The sequence below is a fragment of the Eutrigla gurnardus genome, assembly GCF_963514095.1.
Source record: "Eutrigla gurnardus genome assembly, chromosome: 7".
In the NCBI taxonomy this organism is placed as follows: Eukaryota; Metazoa; Chordata; class Actinopteri; order Perciformes; family Triglidae; genus Eutrigla; species Eutrigla gurnardus.
Window position 1 is genome coordinate 26310259 of NC_139921.1, and position 13810 is coordinate 26324068.

The 13810-nt window shown below is 42.4% G+C and overlaps 3 protein-coding genes across 3 annotated transcripts; all 3 read left to right on the plus strand.

Annotated features, from left to right (window-relative positions):
• Positions 1-52: 52 nt before the first annotated feature.
• txlnbb (taxilin beta b) lies at positions 53-5560 on the plus strand. Its single transcript, XM_084012962.1, has 10 exons — positions 53-207; positions 1686-1922; positions 2214-2305; positions 2419-2589; positions 3580-3774; positions 4027-4146; positions 4270-4344; positions 4437-4529; positions 4786-4881; positions 4992-5560. Exons 2-10 carry the CDS (start codon positions 1700-1702, stop codon positions 5487-5489), a joined length of 1563 nt encoding a protein of 520 aa, XP_083869088.1. The 5' UTR covers positions 53-207; positions 1686-1699; the 3' UTR covers positions 5490-5560.
• Positions 5561-6311: 751 nt separating this feature from the next.
• Positions 6312-8805, plus strand: LOC311016266 (uncharacterized protein). Its single transcript, XM_084013867.1, has 9 exons — positions 6312-6452; positions 6631-6724; positions 6887-6940; positions 7490-7535; positions 7614-7741; positions 7842-7956; positions 8205-8327; positions 8410-8547; positions 8650-8805. The coding sequence occupies exons 1-9, from the start codon at positions 6353-6355 to the stop codon at positions 8755-8757; spliced, it is 906 nt and encodes a 301-aa protein (XP_083869993.1). The 5' UTR covers positions 6312-6352; the 3' UTR covers positions 8758-8805.
• A 772-nt stretch (positions 8806-9577) lies between these two features.
• On the plus strand, positions 9578-12900 carry slc22a3 (solute carrier family 22 member 3). Its single transcript, XM_084012969.1, has 11 exons — positions 9578-10000; positions 10078-10181; positions 10286-10440; positions 10688-10856; positions 10952-11069; positions 11158-11261; positions 11365-11579; positions 11730-11838; positions 12134-12246; positions 12392-12491; positions 12787-12900. The coding sequence occupies exons 1-11, from the start codon at positions 9599-9601 to the stop codon at positions 12833-12835; spliced, it is 1638 nt and encodes a 545-aa protein (XP_083869095.1). The 5' UTR covers positions 9578-9598; the 3' UTR covers positions 12836-12900.
• The last annotated feature ends 910 nt before the right edge of the window (positions 12901-13810 follow it).

Consider the following 13810-nt stretch of genomic DNA (forward strand, 5'->3'; position numbering starts at 1 on the left):
TCCTGCTTGGAACACAGTCAGACTGTGGGTTGCTTTAGTAAGACACTGAGACATGCGGTACCTCCGTCCTCCCTCTCTCTGCTCAGAGTGAGCTCTGCTCCTCTGGTTTATTTTGAGGTGATCTTATCACAGCTGTTGTATCTGTGGTGGCAGCCTGTCCAAAGCCCCTCGACACTCTTCCTTTTCCCTCTCTGGCCCTTGGTCCTGGTAAGACCCTGTTTGCTCGCTACCCTGCTTCTTCAGGGACATTTACACTTAAATTGCATAAAAAAAATAACCTTAGAATCTGTTGTTTGAAGTGGTTTCTAAAGCTCCTCTTATTCTTAAAAAGGTACTAATAACTGTTTGAATTTGATGGCTTTCTGAAGCTTTGTTGAAAATAAGGACTCCTGCCTGTTTCATTTGTTAACAGAATAGAAACTAGTCTTTATGTCTGTTTAAGTTCTCTGATTGTCCACCAGCACTATTGTTTCTTCGGACAGTGAATAAATCAATAATAGCTTTTCCTACAGTCACATATCGAGCTGGATTTTCATTTGGATGTCGGCCTCCTTTAAAACGACTGAATATAGAGGAGGTCACTTATGTAATACAGATATTTTTCATAGTTGGAAATGAAGCGTTTGTACGCACAGCCACTGACATTGACATCAATTAGAGTGGATAGGAAATAAATAAATAACTTGCCCATATTAAGAAGTTCCTAAAATAGCCCGTGGGGTCTGGAACAGGTGCCATGTGCTGCTTGTGAAAGCAATGTGAAGGCTGCACTAATTTTATGCACGTAAACAGGTTCCGGCTGTGAGCCTGTAAGACGGCACAATCGCTGTGGTACAATAATAAGCCTTGATATCACTTTAATTGACTGGGGTAGGAATCACTTTTTAATGAAAAAAGTAAACCTTTTTCTTAAATTTGCCTGTTGTTGCTAAAACGAAGACATTACTTTGTGTTTGTAGCAGATTCAATCGCTTAAAAAAGGCATTTAATATCAATATTATAAGATTATATATGATAATATTATCAGTGAGCTCCTTCAGCACAGAATATACAGCTATTTGGATGTGCCTTGCTAAAAGGCACCATGCCATGGTACCACTGCTGTGGTAGATGGTGGTTAATCAATTATTATTGTGGATTTCATTATAATGAAAAACACGCAATTCCACAGTCCAACGTGATGTAAATGATTACTGTCATACATCATCAAGACAAGCCGTTATTAATCACATGGAAGAAGCTGGAAACTGCAAATGTTTTGTATTTCTGCTTGAAAAATGATGAAAAGCAAAATAGCTGTGGGTTAATTTTCTGTATTTAGACTTATTGATTGACTGATCGCTGCAGCTCTAATCTGCAAAAGGCTAATATCGTCTAATATATCAGCCGGTTTGTATTTTTAGGTCTTCCTCAAGGTTACAGTAGGGAAGGCACAGGTGTAAATAATAAAATGAATGACTTGTTTCAGGGTCCTGTTATTGTATAAGCCGCAGCATTTACTGGCACATTTCTATAGAACATTATGTTATTAGTAACACCAGTTTGTTCTATGAGATTATTCAAATCTAGCCTTCAAAAAACAAGGATGAAGTAACAAAGACTCATGGCCGACCATTGATTTGATAGAAATCGGTTGGTCAGGCTTGGTGGCGTTCATATAGAGAACCAACTGTTTTCCCTCTCAGAATAGCTCAGAATAATGGAGGCTTGTCCTGCACCCACGGGTCCCGAGGCGTCGCCAGCCGAGGGTCGGCACATTGACCTGACAGAGGACCTGGCCCAGCAGCTGGAGGACATCATTAGCACCTACCAGGCTGACGAGATTCCCGCTGAGCCAGAGGACACGGAGGAGGTCACAGCCGTCAAAAAGGCGGACACCCGCAGGGACCAGAAACTGGAGAAGAAGATGCTCAAAAACCTAGGTGAGTTTTCTTTTTCTCCTCAAAATGATTCATTGATTTTAGCTGAGGTGGGTTTCTTTCAGCTCAGTCAGCAAAAAAATCCAAATTGCACTGAAACGGATAGGTGTGCAAGTAGAGCTGTAATGTGTGTTAAGTGCATCCATCTGCAACAGACGAGCAGGTAAAATCATAGTTCATAATCCTATATTCCCAAATAATGTCTCTCTATTCTCTTAAAGCGGGGGAAATGAAAATGATTTAAACTCAGACTTGTGGCCTCTAAGTGAGGTTTGCTTCTTGATGACTCGACAGGGAAAGAAGCCATGCTGCTGATGCAAAGTTTGAACAAACTCAACACCCCAGAACAGAAACTGGAAGCCATCATCAAGAAGCACGCTGAGCTGGTGAGTGGATGAATAAGTTGGGAATCCGTTAAGTTGGGAAGAGAAAACACACAAGTGGTGTGTTTCTTTCCCCTTGTGAGCATGTGGCGGATGTTTCCGGTGTATTTCTACAGCTGGAGGAGCACCGGAGTGACCAGAAGCAGCTCAAAGTTCTGGAGAAGAAGCTGCTGCAGGTGATGAAGGAGAAGGACCAGCTGCAGAGCGAGCACAGCCGGGCCGTGCTGGCTCGCAGCAAACTGGAGGGGCTCTGCCGAGAGCTGCAGCGACACAACAAGACCTTAAAGGTACTTCGACTCCCGCCGCTCCTGCTCCTCGTGCAGCAGCGGCGGTATTACTGAAGAATGATGACACAACAACAAACACCTCGTCTGAGCCACTGAAGTGGCCACTTGTTGTGTTGTGAGCATATGTTGTGCTCTGCAGGAGGGGGCATCAGCTGGGAGCAGAGATCAACCATTTATGTCAAAGCTCAGGATTTGACCCTTTAAGCTGCTGCAGCTCATGTTGTAAAGCCAACTGTTGTTCAACCCAGATGATTTCACTTCTATTTCTAGTGGAGATCCTACAGATTTACAAAAGATGCTCAATACAGTTCAACAAGCTGATTTAAATGGCATAATTCACAAGTCATCTGCGATGTATTTATATTGCATGTAAGGGAGCAGGTATTTCACTACAAGTGTGTGTTATAAAACATACTGAAAATTCAGCTGCCATACAGTGTAGAAAATCGAATACAGTCATGGGCTATAAAGGGGGAATAGCAGCATTGTGTGAGTCTGTTCGGCGATGTATGATAATTCCTGTGTTTTTCAAATAGACGACATTTACGATTTCCAGATAATCAAAATTCACTATGATTAACTAATTGAGAGTGTTTTTTTTATCTCGATCCGCAAAATAAAATCCTATATCGTTCCATCCTTACCATGTAATTATTTTTATAAAGCTCTATTTATTTAATGAAACATCAGAAAACATGTAATTTTTCACTATTCTCTGACTATAGTCCAAACAATGAATTGGGAAAATAATCAGAAGATTCATCGGTAATGAAAATAGTATTTTGTGTTGCAGCTCTAATAACTTTTAAGGCTTTTAAGGCGGTCCAGTCGTAGCTGGTAAACAAACAGTGGGTGTAACCGCAGCTATTTCACTGAAAGAACTTTACAGATTTCCCTTCTGCATGGACACCTGGGAAATGTATTAAAGCACTAACTCTGTATCACATGAGAGGTGGTTTTGAGCTGAAAACATCCATCCCTGCAATTCAGGAAGAGACCCTGCAGAGGTGCAGAGAGGACGACCTCAAGAGGAAAGAGATCACCACCCACTTCCAGGGGACGCTGAGCGATATTCAGGCCCAGATCGAGGAACACAGCAGCCGCAACACCAAGCTGTGCCAGGAGAACAGCGGCCTGGCAGAGAAGCTGAAGGGGCTCATTTCACAATACGACCAGCGAGAGGCGGTATGGATCCTGACACACACACACACACACACACACACTGAAGGAGACACACACAGTTTGGTCTCCACGAAAAACCTGCATGAACCGTAGCTATGTGAAACCTCACACATGTGGGCCTCCGTGTCAGTTTCAAACACATGAATTATGTGCACATTTCCCAGGTCTTACATGTATTAGTTACAGTATTTTAGTTTCACGTGGGCGCGAAAATGAAACAGCTTTCTCTAATAAATTCACCAAACTGTCTTCCAGAACCTGGAAAAGGTCTTCAAACACAGAGACCTGAAAGAAAAGCTGCTGGAAACCAAACTTGCGCAGGCCAACATGATTATGAAAGAGACGGATGAGAAGCACAAGCTGGAAAAAGAGCTTGTACGGGTTTTTTTTTTTTTTTTATGTATCAGATTGAAGTGCTCCAAGCATTTTGAAAAAAACATATTTGCAATTCCAATCCCCTAATGGTCATTTTCATCGACCATTTTAATATTTCCACAGCTACTAAAACAGGCAGTAGAGTATAAAACCAAAGTGAAGGTCATGAAGGAGCAAGAAATCGATATGAAGACTCAGGTACAGTAACAAGGCATTACGAGTCCCAAATTGACTTGTTTTTCTACCTCTTTAGAGGCACTCACAATGATTTCCTCATCACTTCTCCTCAGCTGGATATGTACTCCAAGAAGTTTGATGAATTCCAGGGCACGGTATCAAAGAGTAACACTGTCTACAGCGACTTCAAACAGGACATGGACAAAGTAAGAGCGGTTTTACAGAATATTTGAAGTCGGCTTCATGATATTGGTTATATTGTTTAGTTTATCTCGGAATAAAAACATGATAAAACGGGAATAAGAAGAAGAAAAAAAATCCCTTGAGATTTACACTAACACTAAATCTGACAAACTGTATAACCCTAAACTCAGCTATTTTTAGAAGTGGCTTTGATTGTGTCCTGTGTAACGTGATGTGTGTGTGTGTGTGTGTGTGTGTGTGTGTGTGTGTGTGGTGTAGATGGCCAAGAAAATGAAGAAGCTGGATAAAGAGTGCCAGTCATGGAAAACTCGCTTTGATGCCTGCAACAAGAGTCTCCTTGACATGGTGTCAGATGTAAGAAAAAAAATGTTCATCAGTCATTTATAGCTCAATAAAGGGATTGTGGTTGTTGGTATCTTTATTACTGGAAAAGATTGCATGCATTTTTGTTTAATCCTTTACAGAAAGCCATCAAAGAAAAGGAGTTTGAGCTGGTCAGCACCAAGAACCAGAAGCTTGAGAATCTGTGCAGGGCTTTGCAGGAGGAGAGGAAGAGCCTTTATGTGAAGGTGCAGGGAGCTGGAAGTCAACCAGACATCAAAGCTACTGGACCGACGGAGAAGGAGGGCCCTGGGGGGCTGGAGACCCCTACAGTCCCTAAAGACGATGACCTGGTGGAGAATACTGCAGCCCCCGCCCCACCAACACCAGGAACTCCACAGACCAAAGAACTGGCTCAACTGAAGGCTGAGCAGGGCCGCCTGAAGGAGATCGCCAGCTCTTTCACAATCTCTCACGTTACGCCCACGGAAACAGTCGTTAGCCAATCACAAGGACTCTCTGAAGGCGCCCAGCAGCCAGAGAAGAACCACATAGAGGACAGCCACGGTGAAGACCTCCAGGAAGTTGAGGATGACGGATGCCAGGAACAGAGAGATTTGGAAATGGAGTCGGTTGATTAATGCCGCAACTAATGTGGAAAAGCAATATGGCTGGTGTGAGATTCATGGCAATAAAAAGAAAACTGACAATGCTGGCTTTGTGTTCAGTGTCTCGTCCCAAAATTTCAAGATTTAAGAGAAGGTTAATTTTACAGGCCAAAAGCAGAACTGTTTTTTCAAATGCACAGACCAAAACGTAAAAGGAACTCTTGACTCATCAATACAAAAGTTTAACAACTGTCAAAAAGGTGCCAGACTGTATAGAGAATGCATAATGTCACAAGTTAACTCCGACTCCCAAGGTGCATTTCAGCAAAGGCCATCCAATCAGAGCTAAACAGCGATGTGTTTTGCAGTACCAACCAACTGCAACAACAAAGCAAATTTGTGCATTGGACTGGCTCCTTCACAGAACCAGTAGCTGAGGCTCATGGGTAATGTAGTATTTAGAGCCATCCACAATGGCAAGCTGATGGACAAAACACGATTCCCAAAAAACTCCTGTTTCTATGTTAAATAATAGTAATATTGAGTGCGTTTACGTGGACCTGAATAACCGGTTTATGATTGGGTTGTTGGAGTATCCCCTTTACGCGTTTTCACATGTAAACACATTTTTAAAACCAAGAGTAACTTTCTCAGACCTGACAAGCTGCTTTCAGAGCCACGGAAGATATTATACAACCGTTCTCACAAGCAGAAGTACTTATAACTAGTAAACAACAGTGATCGTCACGTCTAAAAACAGAGGCGTGCCCCTTTAAAACGACTTCCAACTGAAAAACATTTCCCCGGGGTTGACTTTGAGAGAAGGTTCACTCTCTCCAATTCACTGATAAGAAGTCGCATATCTTACGAAACGATGGCAAAACAAACAAAAGAAAATGGCCGAAAGAGTGGACGCGACTGCAGCGAAGGCTCTCGCAGCTTTCGTTGAAAAAGGAAAATCTCTGTTGGACCTCGCTGAGAAGGAGAGCAGGGAAGGTAGGCAGCATTTTGTGCGACCGGACAAGTGCAGGTAAAAATAGACACGCAGACGGCGTGTTCGGCAGTTGGCACGTGATTTACGGTCACGGACACGAGTGGGTGCAAGCAGGAGGTCTGTCAATCATTAAGCATAAAGACTGTCACACATTAACTGCATTCACTTTATCCCACACAGGCTCTTTGCAGGAATTCATCAGGGAGAAAATTTGCATAGAACAAAATCAGTCACTGTTGGGTCTGATTGAAGCTGCTGCAGCTTTGTACACAAGGTCAGGAGACACATACACAGTATATGAACAGCCTATAAAATACCATTTCTGTTCAAATTCAAAGTAAACAGGTTTTATAGTAGCACAGATTCAGCTTTGCATTCTTAGACGTGCAGAGATGAGTGGTTTACTTCTATTTTTTTTCTCCTAATTATTTCACAGCTTGTCAGTTAAGAGGAAAAAGGATGCAGAGGACCTCTGGAAAAAAAACGATCAGTAAGAATCAAAGCTGAAACAATTAAAACTCAAAGGTTTTCTGCAATTTACTGTCTTTAAATCATTTATCAAGCAGATATAGTACATCTTCCCTAGTTCCAGGTTCTTAACTGTGGTCATTTGTTTGTTTTCTTTGTCATATGCGATAATAATAATAATAATTTTCCTTTGGTCAGACAGACAAGTTTAAAAGACATGACTTTAGGAAATTGTAATGATTTTTCACCATTTTAAAGAACAAATGAAGAAGCGATTAAAGAAAGTTGTGGTCAGATTTATCAATAATAATATTAATCATTGATAAAGCAAAGAAAATACAGATTTTCTTCTTAATTAAGTCACTTCAGCTCTGAGCGTTTGCAGCCAAAAACTTCCAAACAAAACTTCTAAGCACAAGTGAGAAATTAATTTTCAAACATACGTGTGATCGATTAGTCGAAAAAATACAGTTTAACCTTGTATTTGAATGTCTTTCAAATATATTTGAATCTACTTAGAGAGGATCTAGACTCACGGACCCTAACCTCCCTCACTTCCTGTCTTCCTCAGCTGTGCTGCTTTACAGGACGCCGTGCAGGACTTTCAGCAACTACACGTGAGTAACTGACAAAACAAATATTTCAGAAATATCCTGACCATTTCATTTTTACTGCCTGTGGATGATGTAACACAGGTGCAGTGGGATGCCTTTCTGCAGCGTTTGGATGATGAGTTACAACTGAGTGCTAAAACCCTGGACAGGGACTATCAGTCAAAATGTATTTCACCAGACACGTCACTCATCAGTGCCAGAACAGGAGAGTGAGTTTGATTTATTGATCGACATGAGTTAAAACATGTTATCTGCCAAAACGTGTGGCCTATTTTTCTATTTCCCTATATTTTTCTGTATGTTTTGCAGGACAGTGGTATTAAAGAAATATCTTGGGAAAGGTAAAAAGATCCTGCTGGTGTTAATCCGTCAGTTCTCCTGTCTACTCTGCCGTCTCCACCTTAAAAAACTGGAGAGGAATCAGGTAAACGTGAGGCGCTGTTCAGATGTTATAGAAGCTAGTTATAGCCGCGCTGTAGGTCCATGATTACGTGAATTCTAAGAAACTCATAATCATTGAGCAAAAACGTTCCTGCCACAAAGCTTATCAGTAAGGAAGGAAAGTAATCCACAACCACAGTCAGGAGACACCTATATCTCCCAAATGAAATTTAAACTGTCTGAGGGAGAACCTTGTATGACCGTTTAAGTCTATGAATCCTCACTTTTCAGAGGTCCCTGGATGCACACTCTATTGAAGTGGTCGTGGTTTCATTTGGCTGTCAGGAGGGAGCTTCACACTGGCTGCAGGAGACTGGCTGTCAGTATGACATGCTGCTGGACCCCGGGAGAAAGGTCGGAGGTCAACTTTAAAACAGAATACACATTTCATACTTTTTCTTCCCGAAGTGACAGTTCAGTGTGTCGGGCGTTGCAGACGTACGCTGCGTTCGGTCTGGGAGCGTCCGTGAAGAAAGTACTGAACTTCAGCGACGTGCTGCTCTACGCCGAATACGTGGCGGACGGCATGGAGTTTCCGAGACGGCTTCCATCCATTCAAGACGACATGTTTCAGGTGAACGATGCTCGCAGCTTCAACGTCGAAATACAAGGCGACAGCAGCAGGGATCGATGTGCCCTCGTGCAAGGCATCTAAAGCCCCTGTTCTATTTCCCAGCTGGGAGGCGACTTTCTTTTGGACCAACATGGACGAGTGCTGCTCTCTCACTGCTGTCAGAGCCCCATGGACAGACCCTCGCTGGACGACATTTTATCTGCACGGTGAAGATGAAACTCCTCCTCCATCACACGGGGTTAATTAAAGGAGGACAGAAAAAGGTGATGTCAGCTGATGGATGTCTTTCGCAAGTGAAATATTGTGCGACAGACATATTTAATAAAACATATTGAAAGGTTTCAATTTGTTCTAACAAATTTGACATGATGAATGAATCCAATTATATGTAACTGTACAATTAACCAAGCTTACTTTGTAATAAATATGTGATTATAAAATGAACCGTTGGTCAGTTTGATATAAAATATAACTATCAAGTATATCATATAGAAGGCAAAATAACAGGACCAATAATTGAAGGCAATCCAACGGATAATCCTTGACACATTTTCATTCTGTATTTGCCAAATATGCCATTATGGGTGCCTCCTATAGGTCACTGTAGGTGATGTGGTAGATGCTGCCAGAGATAAGGCCAGGGGTTTCGATAAGTCATCATCCTCTGGGGATCATGAATGTCTACACAACATTTCATGGCAATCAATCAAACACTAGTGGCGATATATATGTCAACCTGGACATAAATGGGGAAATAAAGCTCGGAAAGACACTCTCGTTTGTGACTCCTCCCTTCAGAAATTGTCTCCACACACACACACACACACACACACACACATGTGCACACACACAAACACATGCGCACACACACACTGCACAAATCGCAGGCACAGACAAGTCACGATAAGCTTGCTCAGTAGACCAGTAAAACCATGAAGTAAGACAGAAGGACTTTGATCCTGTGTCCCACTCATGTCTTTAAAGACCCGTCTCTTCTCGGCCGCTTCAACGGACCCAACATCTCATTTCTGACACCAGACGACCAGCGGAGATGACAAATATAGACAAACTCATTGAGCACATTGGGGACTTTGGGCCTTTCCAGAAGAAGATTGTTGCACTTTGTGCATTTCCATTGATACCATTTGCATTTGTACTCGTTGGGGTCGTCTTCCTCGGACACACTCCGGATCACTGGTGTCGGAGTCCTGAATCTGAGCTCCTCCACGAGGAATGTGGATGGACAGATTTGAGGGTGCGGCACCTCACCGTTCCCCGGTCTGAACAGTCAGGACGCTTCAGCCGCTGTAGGAGGTTTGCAGTGGACTGGAACCAAAGCCAGAACCGATGCAATGAATGGGACTGGCTGCTGATGACGGATAATTCAACCCAGTTGGTGCCTTGTGATGGCAGATGGGTGTTTGATCAAACCCACAGCTCTATTGTTTCTGAGGTAGGCACGCTTCTTTTTACCTACAAACTCACATTTGGTTTTTGATTAAATTTCTCTTGACATTTTTTTCCTCTTAGTTCTCATTGGTCTGTGAGAAATCCTGGCTCGCTGATCTGAATCAAGTTGTCCTGGCGTGTGGATTTTTTATTGGTGCTTTTGTTACTGGCTACCTGGCTGACAGGTTTGTTATGTACCGTTTCATTTCAACTGCCTCCCCGTCACAATTTCCAACGAGCAACATTTGAGTTTGTGTTCAATCAATAATAATTCTTGGCCCTTTCACAGGTTTGGTAGAAAGCCGTGTTTCATTGCATCGATGGTTGGCCTCGGTATTTCAGGTATAGGGGTAATGCTGTCGCCATGGTACCCGCTGCTGCTCGCCTTCCGATTTCTACAAGGCTTTTGCGGAAAGGGAGCATGGACGGCCTCCTATGTACTTGGTATGTTCAAACAGTTAACAGTTTAATATGTATATGTATAGGACAATATATCATAATATCATTAGTTTTATTAGATTAGATCATTAGTTACTTTTATTGTACATTGAGCGACCAAGGCCCATTCTGAGCCAGGAAAAGCCCTCTTATTCTATTTTTGAAGCCTGAGCGTCTGTCAGTCATCTACGTATTGACAAATAACTATGGAAGACTTGAGTCCGTCCACTGAAACATATTGTGTTTGCTACAGTGATAGAGTTCTTTGGATCAAACAACAGGAAATTTGTGTCCACGGTGAGTCGGACTTTCTACTCCACCGGCATGGTCATCCTGCCAGGTCTGGCCTACTCCCTGTCCTCCTGGAGGACTCTGCAGCTGGTCCTGAGTCTGCCCTGCATCCTGTTTATCTTCTACCACTGGTACATATACATTTTGTGCCAATTTTACTTAAATGCTTAAGGTAGCTCTGATAGTTGATGATGAGAAAGCAAAAGACGTGCCTTTGTTGGTACAGGATTGTTCCTGAATCTCCACGTTGGCTGTTCTCACAAAAAAGAACTGCAGAGGCCATGAGAGTCGCAGCGGACGTCGCAAAATACAACAGGAGAGCTTTACCACATAATGCTGAAGAGGTATGACAGTATTTCTTCACTGTTTACTCAGCGCACGTCTTTGTTCAACATGAAAATCTGATTAACTGTAAAATACAATATATTTCAGATCATTCTTTTGGAGGAAAAGAAAGATGTAAATCCTGTACGATTGATGGATTTGTTTAGGACACCAACTATAAGAAAAAACACACTCATTTTAACCTATGCCTGGTAAGTTGGCTTGATAAGTTACTTCCTGCTACATGATACTATAAAACACCACATTAAATCTGTCCTGGAGGATGAGATTTTCCTTCATATTCCTCTCATCTAGGTTTACGAGTACGGTTGTGTTTCAAGGGCTGGTTTTGCGGCTGGGGATCACAGGCAACGACCTCTTCTTTGATTTCTTCATCTCCGCTGTGGTGGAGCTTCCCACCGGCCTCATCTTCTACCTGCTGGTCGACAGAGTGGGTCGACGCCCCCTCATGGCCATCACCAACTTCACCGGCGGCATGGCCTGCCTTGCAATCCCCTTCATCTCCCCAGGTAGAGCTGACAGCGTATGTGGCATCAGGTGAAAAAATGTTAAAGGACAGAAAATTAGGTCTAATAGTGCTTGGTTGGTAAAGTGACGATGGTTCTATTTGGATCCCATTTCAAACCTGCATTTTGTCTTCTTCTTCGTCTTCTCTACAGATATTCCCTGGTTGAAAAAGTCGATTGCGATCATCGGGAGGCTTGCTGTTGCCATTGGATTTGAGACGTTGAACTTTGCAAACACAGAGATGTATCCGACATCACTGAGGTACGGATCCAAGGAGCGTTGGTAGATATTTATTTCATTTATTTATGTGCTAAGAAAAATTAGAGATAATGTGCACATCAGGCTACCAAGTACAGAACTCAGACGCCTCTTTCGACTTGTCCATTTAAAATTTCAACAACTTTAAATGACGAAGAAAAGGGCAGCATTACTTTGCACAAGGGTAGCATCAAAGGAAAGAAAGAAGAAGTATGGAGCTCCAGATGTGTGGAAAGATGCAAACAGTATCTGCCAGTTGAATAACTTACTAGACTGTGGCTTGGTTTGTTTCTCACAGAAATTTGGGCGTGTCCGTGTGCTCATCAGCCAGTGACTTCGGAGCAATAGTGGCCCCATTTCTGCTCTACAGACTGGCCAGTATCAGGCAGGAGCTGCCTCTTTACCTCTACGGTAAATCTCAGTCTTCCTAGACCTGCCACTATGTTCCTCAAATACTCTCAGCTCTCTAAAACAATACACAGAGGAAATTAAAACTTACCCATTTGAGATATCTTCTTCCGTCTCACAGTAAAAAGGTGCCATCCATTTGTTTCAGGTGTGATGTCGGTGCTGTACAGTGGGTTGGTGACACTGTTGCCAGAGATGAAGGGAGTCGCCCTGCCAGAGACCATAGAGGATGTGGAGAATCTAAGAGGGTGAAAAGAATAAAATCAAAATTACGTTATTAGTGGGGGGGGAGCATTACGTTTCTAGATCTATTATGTTTTAGTATAATAGAAAAGGAAAAGATAAATAGATGAAGCAGAAAAGTGTGTATGACACAGGAACAAGTTGTCAAGAGGGGGGAAATGGCATGAAAGGTGCTGGAAAAGGTGACAACCCATGAAACGATATGTGTTTAAATCTAGATTTACAATTCGGCAAGGGCTTTAGACATGTTCATGCTTTAATCCTTCATCTGTCTGCTTGTATATTTGTGTTTTCCGTCAGGGGGAAGAAAAAAGACAAAACAAAGGATGCAGAAGGCTGCAGTACATGACTGAAGCATTACTGGATTATTTTCTATAGATTTTATAATACATTTAATGCAGATTCAGAATCAGAAGCTGTGATAAAATGTATGTAATGTCTCAACTTTTTCTTTTATAAAGAATGTGGAAGGTGATGTAGCCTTGACAGAGTTCTTTCTACGTTATAAACGCAAATAAGAAGAGTTATGATGGGCTGCAGCCTTCTTCCTCAAACGGATACGCCAGAAACTATCATACGTTTCTCCTACTCAAAGGCATCTCTCTGCATTTCCCAACATCCAGACAACAATACCCTTGATTGTTCGTTTTTTTGAAATGGTATACTGTATATCTAATTGAGGGTTGGTTTTGTTTTGGCTTTTGTTTCATTGGAGGTTTACCCAGAAAGCCACCAAGCAGCCAACAAAAGCTGCCCTACATACATAGCGCCGACTGAAAGGGAAGACGTGTAACCATGAATTGTGTTGATAATATGCATGAGAAGTGGGATTCCCTCAAGCGTAAATATCTGTGTCGCTGAGGGAAAGGAGGATGGAACTCTCTCATGGTGACCGTGACACTGTCTGGATCTCATGATGACTTCTGCAGCATGGTTAAAAAACACACAATCATAGTGATGGAAAACACGGGTAAACCCTCAGGAGAAATCAAAACATCGACCTCGTGGAAATGATATGATTACAATTCAAAAGAAAATAACAGATTCAAGTTGGTAGCGGAATCTTTGGGATCAATTGGGACAGTTTATGATTAGGAAACTGTTTTCCTCACATAACGAAGATCCACTGACCCGTTAAATGAGAGCAGAGGGGCGAGGGGGCTTGAAGAGGGGATGTGGGCACGAAGCAGGCAATTATGATTCACTGCACAGTACAATGAGTTGAGGACTAATGGGGAATAGACTGAAGAAGGGGTGGATCCTAATAGACACAATACAGAGGACAGATAAAAACTTTTCCGTCACAGGACAGGTGCCTCTCTTT